The 17,726-nt window shown below is 37.1% G+C and overlaps 1 protein-coding gene across 16 annotated transcripts in view; it reads right to left on the bottom strand.

The window, feature by feature from the left end:
- Window positions 1-14,670, bottom strand: part of ptprub (protein tyrosine phosphatase receptor type Ub) — a 214,266-nt gene extending 199,596 nt beyond the window's left edge. For all 16 annotated transcript variants that reach the window (XM_084089916.1, XM_084089908.1, XM_084089909.1 and 13 more), the window contains exon 1: window positions 14,340-14,670. In XM_084089916.1, coding sequence (XP_083946042.1) covers window positions 14,340-14,409 — 70 coding nt within the window. In that variant the 5' untranslated portion in view covers window positions 14,410-14,670. The remainder of the gene's footprint in view (window positions 1-14,339) is intronic.
- Between the last annotated feature and the right edge of the window lie 3,056 nt (window positions 14,671-17,726).

Genomic DNA, 17,726 nt, shown 5'->3' with positions numbered 1-17,726 from the left:
TGTAGCATGAGCAGTTGTTTTTGAATTTGAATTAGATTGTACAATTGCAAGATTTAAAGCAAAATCGGAATGGTCTGACTTTAGATTTGTTAAATTATTATATAATTGCATAATGAAAAGGTAAATTCTCTCTCTGACAGTAGGTGCTTAAGGAACCGCAGCAAGCACTATTTACCACAGAAGTTAGAGGAAAAGAAAATGCCAGAAGACAGTCAGTTCCCTTCAGAGATCTAAATTGCTTCCAATTTATGGCCGGTCAACCAGTGCATCTCTAGATTAAAAAAACTCACAGTAGCATCCAGTGCATTTCACATGTAGCTTAGTTGAAATGTAACCATAACGACCTCAGGCCAAAAAAATACCCTTCCGAAAGGAGGACATGCAACACAGCACTGAAGCTGCCTCAGCTCCAGGCACAATGGCTATCCTCCAGATGTATTGATGGGAACTATTTTAAGGCCACGCTCATGTAGGCATCCTTTTACTCCTGTGTATGCGTGTTTACACGAAAGTAAAAATCTAAAACAACGTGTATGTAGCTTTGCCCTGAAATATGCTGTTGTGTAAAGTCATGTTTGATCTTTGCATAAAGCCTACAAGAAGTCTAAAAACGTCCATAAACCCCAAATTCTTTTGCTCTGGGTGTGAGAGTCGAGTAAAAACACACCAGTCTTAGCACTTAAGACACCAAAGCTTTCAATCCATTGATCTACAAGGGCTACAGGCAAGAATTATACTCTCTCACATGTTAAATGGAGCTAAATGATCGGTCCATCTAGCTCTGAGCTAGCTGTGTTAGCATTGACGTCAAGATAAAACAAGAATAAAGGAAGAAATTCTACCTGTCAGACAGTCCTTATTCCAGATTAGTATCTGGAAGCAGAGAGGCTGAGTATTTCCCAGGAAGAATCAGACAGATGGGAATTGAAAAGGAGACAAGAGGAAGTGAAAATCTTGAGGACCTGATCCGAAAAATTATCCGAGACACAAAAACCCCGACCATAAGTGGTGATGTTTGTACAATAAACAGAATTATTAATGCTTAGAACTATAATCAATCTGACCAATAGTTTTTACCAATATAAAAAAAAAACAATTTATTATTATTATTATTATTATTATTGTAACTAGTAATGTTAGTAACGTTACTATTATTAATTGTTAATAATAATTTGCTATATTTGCTAGTACTACTACTACTAAGTAGTAGCAAATATAGCCTATTTCTATTATTTTTAATAACAATATTAATAAACTATATTTGAAAAAATAATATAAAATAATTTACTACTACTACTACTACTACTACTACTACTACTACTACTAGCATATTATACATATATAATAAACGCACATATTTGTATATAATACTTCTAGTGCTAATAAAATAATATTGATGATAATAATTATTATTATTACAATTATTATTAAATACATAACATTAAATATTATAATAATATAACATTAGACTCACAAAAAAATATTCTAGTCCTAGAAAAATATTATTGGTCAATCTCTAATAATATTACATTTTTTGCATAAATCCAGACCTGTTTGACAAAGAATCAAAACTAGAGGTGGTGGGAGAAACTTTTCATAGCGAAGAGTGAAGCCCTTCAGAATTCAGGGCGAGACAGACACCGTCCCACAAGACGGAACGCAAACTCCAGCGAGCTTCATCTAGCGCGTGCATATGCATTATGGATGCCAACCAAGGGCTGCATGCTGATTTCAGCAGAGCCTAAGAATACGAAGGGCAATCTGAGAGAGGGAACCAGAGGGAGAGGAAAGACAAAAGACAGACAGGGAAAGAGAGACTGTGAGAGAGAGAGAGAGAGAGAGAGAGAGAGAGAGAGAGAGAGAGAGAGAGGGGGAGTAGATGAGAAAGTGCCGAGAGGAAGAAGCACTTCATCTGAGGTGATCGGATCATGATCTGGGAATAGAGTCCAGAGACCTGAGGGAGACAGGAAGAAGAGCTCTAAAAGAAGCGATAAGCTCTTTCTGCCGGTCGGCAGTAGATCAATAATCCTTCACTCTCAGGTCTCCAGCAAACACCTGAGTCTGAACGGCTCACCTGTCATCTGGGCCCTTCATTCATTCAGTTATCCTCATTCTGCATTTATATAATTCAAAACCATATGATGGATCATTTCAAACATTTTATAAATTGCTTGACGTCTACTTTGGCGTGCCAAGCGAGTGCTGGCAAGGCTTCCACTGACGTCTCGGCACTATCTGGAGGCCATGTGGGAGAAATCATTCTGTACGCCACACGAATTTAGGAGCGTGTAGGTGTAGACTAAGATGGTCTGAGAGGTAAACTGAAAATGCAGCTACCTCCAGGAAATCACACAAAATGGACAGTGGACATGTGCTTGTTACTGTGCTTTTACTTTAAAAGTATTGCTTCTAGAGAGGCATTGCTCTATAACAGGGATATACTTACTGAAAGAAGCCTTCATTTTAAAAGCTCTGTTCCAAACCCTAGTGAGCAGCAAACAAGAAGGCAGTTTCACAAGGTAAGAAGCAACATTACGCATTTTAGGAAACTTCTTTGATCCAAAATTAAAGTATACCTTTGTGAAGAAGGCAATCCACTGGGAAAAAATTGGTGGTGGATATGTTAATAGATTTTATATGCTGACATACATAGGCTACATACTAATATAACTTTGCTTTCATTTATTACTTAAAGCACACTTTAAGTACTTCGATACCACAGCAAAAACAACTAGCCAAACTAATAAAGTTCACACATTATTAAAGGCAAGTGAACAGTCAGTAATAAAATAACAAATACAATAATTACAAGCATATTGTAACGTGCTGGTAAGGATGAGCATCACACACAAACTAGGAATACTTTTTATAGTCTTTAATAATAAATGCAGGAGATTGTTGGGGGTACACAAGAGATAAACGCATTACATAACTGACAGAGGACTGAACTGAAAAGAGAGTATGCAGGGGATAGCAAGGAGCTAAATAAGATACAGCTAATAATTATAAGTAACCATAGAAACAAAGGAGCATAATCAGAAACCAAGGAAACAAAACTAAACAGAGCAGGGAAACAAAACAGAATATCAAAATAAGAGTCCATGATTGCAACGCATAAACTGCGACACAACAAAGTTACAAATAAAAAGGTCTAACTGAAGTATTCAGATACAAAAATTTAATAATTAGGCCTAAATGTATAATAACACCATAGTGTTCCCTGTACTTAAATATTACCAGCTGTGTTTTGTTGTTTGATTAACATTAATGACAGTCTGCAGCAGGTATTTGTAGGCTGCTGTCACTTTAAGACCATATGCGTGGATCAAATATAATGATGCACATCCGATTTCCTTCTCAACTGTTTGCGTTCACTTCAGTGGCGTAGCGTCTGGGTATGCACATGCATACGGGCCCGGGCGGATTGCCAAACTATTTCAAATAGGGATTTGTATAGGATTCTATAGCAATCAATCAAATTAAAATTATGTTTTGTGAGTGCTATTTTTAAAATTTCACATTGTTAGCTTAGCTTCCTTAGAAGGCTGATATCTATGTAGGCAGAGGAGCTCAAAGGTTTTGAGAATAGGTGTAAATGTGTTTCCATTAATACATTAACTACAGACACATCCTTCAGGTACATCCTTATTCATTACGGACTGCTTGTGAACATAATTTAACACGATATATCAGTGTAAGCAAACATGACAAAGTGAAAACAGCATCTGAAAGCGTGATCTTCAAGCACATGCATGCACACATAAGACACAGCACATGGAGCTCAGGTAGAACAGACAGGTGTGAAAGAGAAGTCTGCTGATGTGACAGTGATGCAGTCCCTGCTGACACCGGGCGCACTCATGCCATAACCTGCCAAGAACAGCTGTCACACCAGGGAGAAGTCACCAACGGAAACAGAAAGAGCACTTCCCATTCAAATAACATCCACAATGCTGTGACATGGCAGGTGTCACTGAAAGCTGTAAAATAGAGAAAACTGACTATTTCAGGCTTGATATCCATCTGGATGTGTGAATGTGTGCATTTAAATCAAGCTGACACCTTAATTATCGCTTCAAGTCAGAAGAGCTCACATCCCGTTCATTCCATCTATAATGAATTAATGGTGGCAATTAGGGGTTAAACGGATAGTAGTTGATCCGTGATCCGTATACGGGACGGGACTAGGCCCTACGGTTCGGCACGCATGTGATTCACTGATTAATTACAAGTTTAACCTGCATAGAGCGAAGGTTTATAATCTGCATGTGTTTTGTCTTGCCAGTTTACACATTCAATAGGTCCTATTATGCTTTTTAATTTTTTCAACTTTTAGTTAGTGTGTAATGTTGCTGTTTGAGCATGAAAAAGATCTGCAAGGTTACAAAGCTCAAAATCCACTCCAAAGGGAGATATTTTATTCAACAGAATGCAGTTTCCCAGAACTACAATGAATTTTAACTCATTTTCAACTCATTTAAATAATCTCCTCCCACGGAATATGCAAAAAAAGGGGACGAGGTGCACGTGTTGTCGCTATGTCAAAGAGACACTGTTTTTTTTTCCATCCCGTTTCCCCAAAACTCATTTGTTTGGCCTTCCTAAGGCTGACAAACTTAGAGTGGTTCAAATTAATTTTAAACACTGTTCCTGAACATTATAACCCCAACATTTGTCTGTGCCCGAAAACGAAAGCTTCTCCTGAAATGGATCATTTTCCACTTTGTCAGGACAATCTGTTGTTTGTGGATCACAACTTATTTCTAGTTGCGTTTTCTATTTACAGTTCCAATTATAAGTTTTATATTAATTATTGCTACGATGTAAACAAATAGCAAAGCTGTTTGGCTCCACTCACCTGCTAGCCAACATTAGTGTTGATATAGTTTACTGTAGTTTTTGTAAGCTCTCGTTTTTGGTTTTGTGACTGATTACTGTTTGTATTAACAGCTTTCCGACAAGTATCATGATTAGACATTTTAGACTCGAAGTTATACAACATTTAAGAAAATTACACACAAAAAACCAATAACCGTAATGTAATAAATGTAAAATATGTAAAAAATATTGTATTTTTTGAACAATCAAGCATGAAAGCATATTCTAGATGTGTATCATTATATTGGATCCATGCATTAGGTCTTAAAGTGACAGCAGCTGTCTGCTGTTGTCAATGATGTTAATCAAACAACAAAACACCACTTTAACAAAGATTAATCTATATTCAATTTATAAAGTGAACACTATAGTTTTTACCTACATTTTTAGTTTTATATTTTACATTATTACATTTCTGTACTACAGTTAGTGAATACTAATGAATACTACAGTTAGACCTTACTTTATTTGTATCTTTATTATATTGTATTTATCTACATGTATGCTTGTAATGAGTGTATTTGTTCTTTTTTTTACTGACTGTTCACTTGCCTTTAATAATGTTTGAACTTTACTGTGGTATCAGAGTACTTAAAGTTGTGCATTAAGTAATAAATGGAAAGCAAAGTTACCCCCAGAGTGATCCGAACCGTGAGTTTTGTGATCCGTTGAACCACTAGTGCCGATGTGATTACGGGCCACCCGCGTGATGTCACACAGCTCACCTAAAGGATGCCCATGAGAACCTGTTATACAGGCTTATAACTATCCATACAGTATCAGGAAACTTCATTGGAAAGTGCTGTTCTCATTTAGTGGTTTCGTATTTCATAGCGTCAACAGAGGAGAGCTGACGTTAGCACTGGGTGCACGGAAACGTAGCGCTCTCTCTGCTGATTTAACTCTGCAAGTTTTGTGTAACTTGACAATTTGTAATTGGGCAACATTTTGGAAATCGAGAAAGATGACGGCTGCTATACAGCTTTTGCGTGCCAGAGGAGGAAATAGTCGGGAGGTTTGGCGCACATCCATTCCTGACCCAGCGTCATTCGAGCAGGAGAACGAATTCAGTGGATTTTTTGAAATTCAAACTAAATCTTCTCATAGATCAATGCCTGAGACTGTAACTTGATACTTTCCCAAAGGATCTCCGGAGAGTGACAAAGGGCTTTCTGCAGATTGTGTATCCAGAAGTACAGGCGGCAACTTTCTGCTTGGGTGTCACATTGAGCAAAAGTAGGAGAAAACAACAGACAGGAAAGTTAACAGCCTACCAGATGGGTGTGTTTATGATGAGATCTAACAAGTATGACAGACTGCTTCTGTGATTGCGAGCTCATGCTCGCTGCCAATAACTGCTGAAAAGTGCCAGAGTTTCTAGAAGTTGGCATCACTTTTTGGAGATATTTATAGAGGTGGATTAAGATGAGATAATCTGTCTATGTGCTTTAAAATAAGTCCAAATTCTGTCAGAAAGGACAAATGATGCACAATACATCAAGATCGTGACTATAACGGTATTGGTCATTATTAGCATTTTATAAAATTATAAACATCAGATAAATTAGGAACATCTTCATCCTGTTCAAAAGGTTTCACCCCCAGCTCTAATTCATTGTGTTTCCTTCTTGTGCATCAGTGAATGTTTTCACCATTTGTAATAGTTGTGTAACTGAGTCCCTCAGTTGTCCTCAGTGTGAAAAGATAGATCTAAAAAAAAAAAAAAAAAAAAAAAAAAAACCAGTCACTAATGAAAAGAGTTCAAATATGCAAAAAGATGCTGGAAAACCAAAGAATGTACGGGACCTGGAGGATTTTTCTGAAGGACATTGGGCAGTTTAACTGCTCAGCACAAACCAGAAAATCATTAACAACTATCACAAAACAAAAAAACAGCAGTGGATCATCCAGATAATGACACAGACACAGTATTAAGAATCAAGTGTGCAAACTTTGGAGTGGGGTCATTTTTATAAATTCAACTTCTGTTTTGTCTTGTGGGCTATATGTAAACATATTTTAATGTAAAATATCTTATTCATGGCAGTACTAAATAAATAAATAAAAACACATGCATTTTGTATGATCCCACTAATTTGGGTCCCCCTGTAGTAAATTTTACCCTTAAAACTCATCTTTGATCACCAAAATTACATATTTAAATGTTTTTTCCTTGAAAACAAATTCATCATGCCTTAAAATACTGTAGCTTTAATGTAACTACACCCTTGCCTGATTTAGTATACGTGATTCCATGAAAATGCAAATTAGCCCCGCCTCCACTCAGAGATCCACTGGTTGATGATCAAACATTAACGTGATTGGTTACAAGGTAGTTTGTGACGTCAGAAACGCCAGTGATTTCAAACCGCGTTTTTGAGACCGTCTTTGGTTCACTGCAGTTTTAAAGATAAAATACTCAACAATGGTGTTGACCCATGAATTTGCACATGGTTTGTCTTAAAGCATGTTAAAAACACCAAATATACATATAGACAACATTTAAAGCTTGATTTTCACCACAGGGGGACTTTAAAATAATGAACATTTTACAGATTCTGAAAAGTGTAGGCTATGCAAACTTTTGACCATGACTGTTGCACAGTGGGAAGCATAGATCTCATCCCATTCTGTATATTTATCTATATTCTGAATATTTTATGTCACAAAATCATAAAATCAATTATTATCCATCTTCTCAGACAAAATATGGGAGTATCCCCAGTAAACAAAACAAAAATAACACACTTTCCAATTTACAATAAAAGAAAACACAAGGAAATCCAAATGTATTCTAACTCCTTCCCTGAGGGTTATACAACACAAAGAGCAAGATATTTTATGATCGCATTACATTCATATGAGTCCAGGTATGAGTCTGGATGCCTTTCACCCACTATATTTCATGTCTCTATATAAGAAACACATGGTTCATAAAGGGGGTCCTTGTTTGATGGAGTCTTAGTGAAATGGACTTTCCTGGGCTCATGGATCAATACGACTTTAATCTCTGCTGGACGGGGCCACGAGAGGCTGAGTATGGAGAATAAGGGCAGGGCTGGTGTAAATCTCTCCAGCCTGTCAGTGCAGCACTAGGGCCAAGATGAAATTCAGAAACCTCAAGAGCTCCACCACAAACCTCATCAGTACATCCCTGAGAGTTATGTGACAGCTGTGTGTGTATTCCTTCGATAATGCATCCACATAACACATAAGCCATACAAACACACTAAATGCTAATCGGGGAATCCATAAAGCGTGATATTTGTAGCATGTGAATCGAAAACTCAAGCTAAATGGTCAGCGAAATGGGAAGTTTTGCCATAAACCAAATGTTATGAGCAGTCTTATCACCATACACAGTCTGAGTAATACTACAAAAGGTGAGAGAGAAAGATATAGCGAAAGAGGGAGAGGCTTGAAAAACACTCACAATGAAGAGAGAATAAATAGTCATGCAATTACTAAAGATCTATTCTACTGAGGGGACATTTTGCATCCTCAGATCATCGTACTTGCCAGGAACTGACAAATCAGATAAATGATTCAGACAAGAGCTCACCCCATTTGTTTAAAGAAAAGGTACAAGGAAAATGCCACCGGGACACATTGATTATATGAAAGCACTGAAACAAGCTGAGACCTTCAAAACAGGTCATGAAGACAAAAGGCCAGCACGAAGACTTGCTGAATACTGCATTGCAAGTCTCACGACAGAAAGAAATGTTCAGAAAAACAATATAATGAAGGCCAAACATACATGCTGAAGCTCTTTATATTTCTTATTTCTTGCAGATATTTTTATACTAGCGGAACACAAAGCATGTTACTTAAGTTCAGTTCAATCCTAAAATGTTAAATTGAGGGCAAACCATGCACTAAAAAAGATTAAATCCATTTATTATGCTATAATTTTCTTTTATAACAGTTAGGCTAAAATTTCATTTGTTAACATCCAAATTAGTCAGAAAATGTTCAAAGGGTTGCACACTTTCACATTTCTTAAAGTGAGGAAGAACGGAAGTCTCTAAGCATCTTCATTTATTTAATGTTAAAATCTTTTGAGTTTAACCTTTTTTCAGCAGCCAGTTGCTTCTTAACATCCTAAATCACCACTGAGCATTCTATTGAACATGACTGGTTTCCGACCTCAACAACCTTAATTAGCTGTCCATTGAGGAAATCTTGCCACAAAAACATGCTCCGTGCAATTATGTCCTCGGCTGTTGTGGCATCTCTCAGAGCGGATCTTTCAGGAGTTGAGAGGGACTCTTGAGTGACTGGCTAGCTTCTAATGACAGGAAAAAAAATCACCTGAAAAAGCAAAGAGGCCAGAACAGCAGAAGGTACTCTCATGGGAAGAAGAGACCTATTTTTGAGACCTATTAGTAATTGAAATGAAAAATGTAAAAAACATTCCAATCCCTAACAATTGCAGCCTTGGTGAGCACATTGCGTTAGACTTAGCAAGTCTCTTATTTTGCGAATGGAAATATGCTCCTAAATATCAATTAACAACATTTCCAGAAAATATTTCATAGGGTGGATATAATTCAAAAAGGCGTCGCTGAGACGCTCTTTAGTCTCAATCATTGTTTACCATCACCTGTGAAATTACTAGGCTTAAAAATAAAGTATATTCACCACCCACACACTGTAAACACCTGCAATCCTCTGATACGAGGTGCTGCTCAACAGACACTAAACAAAGTTAAGGCAAAAAGCTTCCTGAAAATGAAAATGAAAATGAAAAAAGCGTAGCCTCAGGCATTACTGCTTGTAAGGAGGAGAACAAATCATAGTGTGCGCTGTCGGGATGAATTCAAAAATGCTGCACCTGGGTAGGCTGGATTTAACATGGGAGAATCTAACCAGGCAGAGATCTTTCTCTAGCGAAATTCGCCAAACTTAAGGGCAAGCCGAGGCTTCGAAGTGCCTTCCTGTTCTGGAGTCTGTGATGATCTATTTCACTGTCATTTTCACATCTAAACACCAGTCTCAGATCCTCTTAGAGCCAAATTTCCATCAGGGGCCCCTTGAAATTGGAACTGTTTTTTTGAAATCCATAGATAAATCAGTGAGGAATGGAGCAGCCTTCCAGAGACAACAAAAGGAAAAGCCAGCACCGGTTCGCTCTGTTGTCGTACGCTCGTTTCCCATCAGATGTTGACTCTGAGCAGCTCTGCCGTTTGAAGAAGAGGAGGAGAGAGCCGTCTGGCAGTCCTCCTTTCCCAAAACCCCCTCCCCGCAGCTCTTACATATGACAGGCGAGTCCAAAGAAAACATTTCTCGACAAGAGACGGACTGCCTCTGATGCCGGGGAATGAGCGCTCTCAGCTGTTGCATTCAAAACCTTCTCCGACACATTCCCTCATTATTTCGGTGGCGCTTAACACTGAAAGGAAAAATAAAAGGCCCTCTGAGCTTCTACAGCAGATGGAAGTGCAGGGGGAATAAAGCTACGCAATTTCCTTAATTACAAAGGAAATAAGATTCTGGTCACCAGGGTCCTCGCCGCCTCCTCTTTTACAGGTACTCTGCAATTAAATGAGGTCAAAGAATTTGGATGTCAGGTTGATTCTGATTAATGAATCTGTTTGATGCGTAATATCTGGGTGCCCGAGACATCCGAGCCCTCCTACCACGGTCTCCCGCCTACACCTGGGCACCAGGGCGGTCTCATTGAACTTCAGACATGTCGTGTTATCTCATAATCGGTGGGGAAATCCCTATAAAACTTCATCCCCACATTCATAACTTTACCATAACAAGCATTTTTGCATGATGACTCACTCAGTTGCTTCAGTGGGTCCCGGGAAAATGGATACCACCTTGATGCACATGCCATTCTCTGTACTACAAGAAACAGTTGAAGTCTAAGCTATAACTAAGCTAGAGGATTGACAGTCCAGCAAACCTGAGGAAGCCAATTAGGCACTGTGGCAGGACAGAAACTCATATTTTCCAAACATGGTTGACATCATAATTGAAAAGCACTTCAAATTCAAGATCTTGTGTACAAGTCAAGATTTACCCATCTAAGTGGCAGATCGACATCAACCAAGCCTATTTATCCAGCCTACACTTTGCCAATGACCACAAGCGGTAGGCTAATTTTGATTAAATGTCATGTAAAATTAACAAGGACGCAAATCTATTGAAATTTTGGCTGACACTTTGACATATTTTGAAGCTGACAGATATGAATCTACATTGTTGTGGGTTGAAAGGAAAACAAAACTCATAAATAAATACAGTCCAGATGTATGCCTCAAATAATAGGCTACACCAGACATACTTATTTTAATTAATTCCAGTTAATTTATGATTTAAAACAATTTATTACTTTTAAAAACAAGTGCTGAAATCTTTCTCATCCCTCACTCACTTAAATGTGGTCAACCACAAAACAATTGGAATAAAGAAACTTTCTTTTAAAAAGTTAAATGGAAAATATAACTTTCACAAATGTCATGGAAGAAAAATTACAGGCTCTGAGTAAAAAAATCACTTTGTGGCTAATTATAGGCTAACTGGAAATAATGGGGTATGATAACTTGGCTATCTTAATAAGAAGCTATAATCCGCCTATTTTACGCATCAGTCTGATAACGATAACTCGATAAGTCGCATTCAGCACCTAATACATCGCTAAAAATTAGTTAAAATCAAATTCTCTATGTCGTTATCAATATTGGCCAATGAAAGACCCATATCTGTCAAATCCTACTAATCCCACCACAACACAACACAATAAATAGAAAATTATGCTGAGTTATATTAACAGATATGATCTGGCTTTAACAGATTATTCAAAATGTCAATACCATAGAATAAAACTTTGTGGCACAACCCAACAAAGAGCACTGCATGTCAAACCTCCTGAGACTCCATCACTAGGCAGCAAATGTGAAGCTGCCCCATTCTGTCTCAGCTTTAGTATAATTATCTTCATGTGCTTTAATTATTTCCCTATTCCTCCTAATGATGTGCTTCATTCCCCTTATTATGAGAGACATTCGCTTGTGTCAGTTCCAGCATAGCGACACAGTTTGGATTGCAACAGCATCTATGATTATGAACAGCAGAACTAAAGAAAATATATCCTTGAAAGGTGAAATATTGCAGGTCACCGTCAGCCATGCAATCATTATGCTATTCATATACATTTAAAAAATCTAAACCTTACTTATTAACCTCAATACTGATTCCAGTACATTTTCAATCATCAAAGCAACCTCACCAACACCTCAAAAAAACAAAAAAAAACTTTTCATTAAAATGTAGAAGGATTTTGTGCTTTTATGCATGTACGAACCATTTCATTCTATTTTTAATTAGCCTCGCTTACAACATCAGTGCTTATAAAGTACACTCATTCATTACTATAAAACTTAAAATAATGATGCACAGCTCACAAAAGGAAAGCATACAGCATTGCAGCTTGATGGGGAGGGTGTGTAAAGCTATAAATGAGACAGAAACTTGGTTACAATGCCTGTATTCATCTCACGTCAGGTCACTCATTGCTACCTTCTGTCAACCAGGCCATGGGAAAACAAGAGAAAAAAAAACAATGGCGGAAACAGCAGCCAAACACAATAAGAGTGGATTACACTGTGTAAATCAGGCCAAAAACCAACAGAAACTAGGATTAGACTGCAGCTGAAGAGCAGAGGGGAATGCACAGACCGAAGCAATAGTCACAGAACCCTACAGCTACTTGACAGCTTGCTAAATGGAAGCCATTTAGTTAACTGAAAATCAATAGCGTCCTCAAATGGATCATGATTGTTTGTCAAGTTTCTTGGCCGAATCATGCGACATGTTTCCTACAGCCTGGCTCAGAGGGAGTGGTCCATTCTGAGCAATCACACACGGCACCCTTCAGTTCTCCTGGACATGCTCTCTGCCTGTCTTCATACAGCCCACTTACTGTGTGGAGGAGGAAGCAGTTCATAATATCTCTGTGTGTGTGTGGATCAGGTTATGCCTGCGAGGATAGTAAAATCTGAAATCAAAAACTGTGGCGAACAGCCAACACTCCTCACGATGAAAACAGCTTGGGCACATAACATTGGTACTACTAAGTAATTTAAAATAATGTAAATGTAAAAAATGCAAAAGGGTTTGCTGGTTTTCCAAGACTGATCATGGTGATCTGTTGACTGGGAGACCAGCTTAAACCAGTTAAAACCAGCAAACTACCAGCAGCTGATGTTTTTCCAGAAGGGAAAAAACACCATTGGATGACGAAAGAGGACACATTTAAATGTGTACAATTTGCATTTGTATATTTTCTTAATTCAAATGTGAATGTACTCCCATCTACGCATTACCTTGCAAATCAATCAATCAGCCTAAACTGGTTTGCTGATATTAGGTGGTCTCCCAGCCTGGTCAGTAGGCTGGTTTTGTGCACACACAGCTAAACCAGCCAGGTGAACACCAGCTTGGTCAGATATAAACTAGATAAGACCAGAAAACAATCTTAGGTTCGTTAAGGCTATTTATTCATTCATTCATCTCTTATACAGTAAAACACAGAAGAGTGGAGCCAAACTCAGGTGGTTTTTAAAAGACAGTGTTATTTAAATGATTAAGAAACCTATTTTGGACATGAGATAATAGGCTCCTGGACGCTATGGGCGCTTCAGTGCGTGAACAACTCATAAACAAGCCGAGATAATGCATAAGCATAACCGGATAATATATGCGAGAGCTTTTTATCAGCAATAAAGAGCGCAGTGAAGTGAATCAAGGATTCAGTTACATGACTGTACTTCACACTGCTCTCCAAATATACTTCACTGTAAAATACTTAGTCCTACTAAAAGCGGGAAAAGGCGTGTATAACGCTTATTTTGTGGTAAAAAAAAAGAAAAGAAAAAAAAAAAAGATTTAAGCAAACCAAAAGTGTTAACTCAGTTAAAACAAAAATAACTTATGCTGGTGGTTATTCACTTTAAAATACAATTCACTGTCAATCATTCTGATAAAAAAAAAAAAAAAACTTCACTGCTTTTATTACACGTCTGGTGCATCCACAAATGATTCGTTAATTCAACCGCTGATTTCAAGCATCGCAGATGAGACTACACTTGTTTACATTAAATAACGAACAACTTGAATGAAAAATACACTACAACAATAATTCAAATACCCACACTATGAACCACGTCAATCATAACTTCTGAGGGAATGTTTAAACAGGCGTCTTAGCCTAGCAAATAACACCCTGAAACAGTTATTTTTTCATATTTTCATTTTTTCAGCACATTCACTGCTTTCATGACAACCGAAACCAAAGCTCTCCGTTATTAGAAAAGTTCATCGACTCATAAGTGCAACTCAGTCTCCTTTTGCTGTCAAGACAACAAGCTTATGCTTCCCATATCCTCAAAACACACACAAGTTTGAAAGTGCGCAGTCCCTGTAACTCCAGATAAACGGGACTTTACCTGTTGGTCCCTCTACGCTGTCGGCGTGAATCTGAACAGCCAGGATCAAGAGAAATGCGCAGGTATTCATTTTCTGTTGTTAGTCCAGTTGGGAAAACAAGCCGAAATCATTTCAGTGGCTCCAGTAGTTTGGATGGTGAAGTTGTGGACTCACTCCCGTTCATCGATTCCCGAAATCCAGCCGAAGCTCAGTTCAGAGTCGTGTGAAGTGATACGGGGACAGTGCGATCTGTTCAAACTGACGTCAGGATAAACAGTTCGAAGCGATGTTTCTTTCTCTCCGAGCGCACTTTCTGGCGCTCGAGTATGCGTAGTGTACTTGAAAGTGTGCGAACGACGCCCCCATGCGGGGCTTTAGAGAAGTTCAGCTCGAATCATCCTGGTGTTCATAATATGATTCATCGTAATCTCTTTAACCTGGCTACTGAAGACAAGCAGCTTCTATAACAGGGAAATTAATGATTTATATTGGTTAATAAAATTAGAGGAAAATGGGTATGCATTCTAGCATTCTCTAAAACAGGATTCTAGTTGTCATCCTTTGTTGACTCAGAGTTGTGTATATCTGATATATACACACTGATATAGAAATGTATTTTCCTCAATAAAAGGGTTTGGTGGACAAAAAATATGTCAATTTTGGTATGAAAGTACATATAACGCAATATGAAAGACTTTAAAAAAAATAAATCTTTTTTTTTTTAAGTATTACTGTCAAGTGTCAATTAATTAAACCTATAGAAAAATGCAATATTAGTTTACAAGACCTTCTATCTTATTTTTTTTATTTATTTATTTTGCATTTAAGCTTAAGATTGTTTTAACATAACATAAATATATACATTTAAATATTTAAATGTCTTAAATATGAATAGTAGAATATAATATAATATATTTTGGCATATCCGTTAGCTGAGTTTGCAACTGTTGCTGTAGGCTACATTTAGCGGCTTGAATTTGCATGGAAAATAAAGACTAAATTAACAAATCGTATATGTATTATAAACAGTTTCTTGCATGACATAGTTTTGTATGCAGTCATGTTAGCTGTCAAAACTATGTCATGCAAGAAACAGCACATATAAGATTTGTTATTGAAATTACTCTTCATTTTTCATGCAAATTCAAGCCGGTAAACCAGACTTTCGCACTGTAGGTTTCCAGTTCTCCAGAACAATAGCCATTGTGAGGCCAAAAAGCTATGGGCCATCTTATCTCAGCAGTTCCACAGGTTGGATGGATTTGTGTTAATCTGTTTAGGCTCCACAAAGGAAGGACTACCTATTGAGCCATGAATAGAAGCAACAGGGCCAAATTGAACCTCAGCTGTCCAAGGTCCAGCCGTGTCCCGCAGCCAGCAAGGATGGCAGGTGCAGATAGCCACATGCAGATCCATTCACGTTTCTCATACCAATTTAATTTCACACAGCAGCGAACAGTGCAACCTTTTTGTCTTTCCATCACAATCAGAATACTGCATTGGATATTGAATATTCACAGCTGTAGATCAAGCAATATGATAGTCAGCTATTTTTTTAAAAACAGAATAAATTATGCTAGAGAGTAAGTTGAAGCAAATATGCACCCGTTTAAAGCAGAATGACAATCATGTGTACATTTATTGTGCTTAAACCTCAAATATGGGAAAGTATGCTGTTGGGAATCACCCAAGTGACCCAACAGGCCACAAAGTAGCAGATCTTCCTAACTTAAAAATGGCTGCTTCTTTTTTTTTTGGCATACTGTTTTGGAACATCATTAAGTTGAGTAAAACATTTTTAGGTGAACAATCCCTTTAATTGTACCCAAAGGTTTCTTATTTTGCCTAGAAAATAGTCCCTATTTATGCTGATACTGCAGCAATATCCAAATACATGATCTCTGGGACAAGCCTTGAGCAAAGGCACAAATCACTGCGTAATAGTCACCATCTTCTATATGACCTTGTTCAGTCATTGCTTTGGCGGGCACACTGCAGCGGTTTATCATTTGTTTAGGTGTCCCGTGTGAACGTCAGAATGGGGCCTGTATAGCATTATGAAGGTTGAGACAGGTGTGCTTTCCTCCACAAAACTACTTTGAGCCTGTTAAGGGAGTCACCAGTACACCCACAAACCTCTTTTTTGAGGTAAATGACAAAAGAGTGATGGACTATGCCCAGTTTTATTTGATTCGAGCGAAGCGTGGGAGGATTATGAAGAGCACCTCTCACGTAAAATTAGATTGTGAGCACGTGTGTGTCGTGTATTGGGAAAATTGTTCTAAGAATAAATACAGTGTATAGGACTGGAAACTGTTTATATGATTAAACACTTAAAAAAAAAAAAAAAAAAAAAAAAGATTGGACTGTTGTGAGAAAACAGTCTGAAGGTTGTGACCTCATACTGAGAGCAGAATGATCTCTATTTTAAGTGCACACTTACATGGACTGTAATCTGTCAGGGAGACAGATATGTTGACATTTTAGCATGTCAGACCGTATACAACAGGATTGTCATGCCATCTCATTCAGCGGTTTCTTAATATTTCATTGCCATCTGGTGGTAAAAATTCAGAATGTGAGAAGTATTAACATATAATGGCTAGTTATATTGATTTTATTTAAAACCCATCTTTAAAAAAAAAACTTTACAAATAAAAAATACCTGACTAAAATTCATTAAACAAAAAAACATCTTTAATGCCTAAAAATAAAATAATAAATCTTTACAGTTCAAACACCGTATTAGATTCAAAAAAATACTTTGCACTTTTTAGATGAGATTATTCATAGGGTAACCTTGACATTTTTATTCCAGAAAATTAATGGTAACAACCTTAAAGGTATATAAAGTGCTTTCAAGAGAAATGTGCAGTACACTGGTTAAATATTGCTAAAAAAAAAAAAAAAAAAATAGAAATATGTTGCGTTCAGGGCTAGTTAAAAATAATAGTGTCAAAAGTTCAGTGCTTAAAAAAATACAACTAACTAATTTATGCAAGAAAAAAGGTATGATTTTTCTTTGCTTACAAATAATTGTAATTTCATAGCAATATTTTATCATTAATATCATAATTATATTTCCAAAATGTACAAAAATTGCATATTGCAAATTATTGGAGGTTGTCATATTTAGGATCTGATTGTCATCATACAATGCAGAAGGAAATAGATATGCGGGAAGAAGTAAATAATATAATACTCCAAAAAATATTACTTGCTATTCATTTTTGAGGAACACGTCATGTGTGATTGTACACGGTGTAAATACTTGGAATTAGATTTTTGACTACTTTCATTAAAAAAAAAAATACTTGAGTCTTCTGATTCTAAAATGTACATTTATAAAGGGAAAAAAAATTAGTAAATAAAATTTAACTAGTTCTAAATAAACAGAACAATTTACA

Source organism: Abramis brama, assembly GCF_963993115.1.
Source record: "Abramis brama genome assembly, chromosome: 17".
Classification (NCBI taxonomy): Eukaryota; Metazoa; Chordata; class Actinopteri; order Cypriniformes; family Leuciscidae; genus Abramis; species Abramis brama.
The sequence above is the reverse complement of the archived record's forward strand: the minus strand, read 5'-3'. Positions and strand labels throughout refer to the sequence as shown.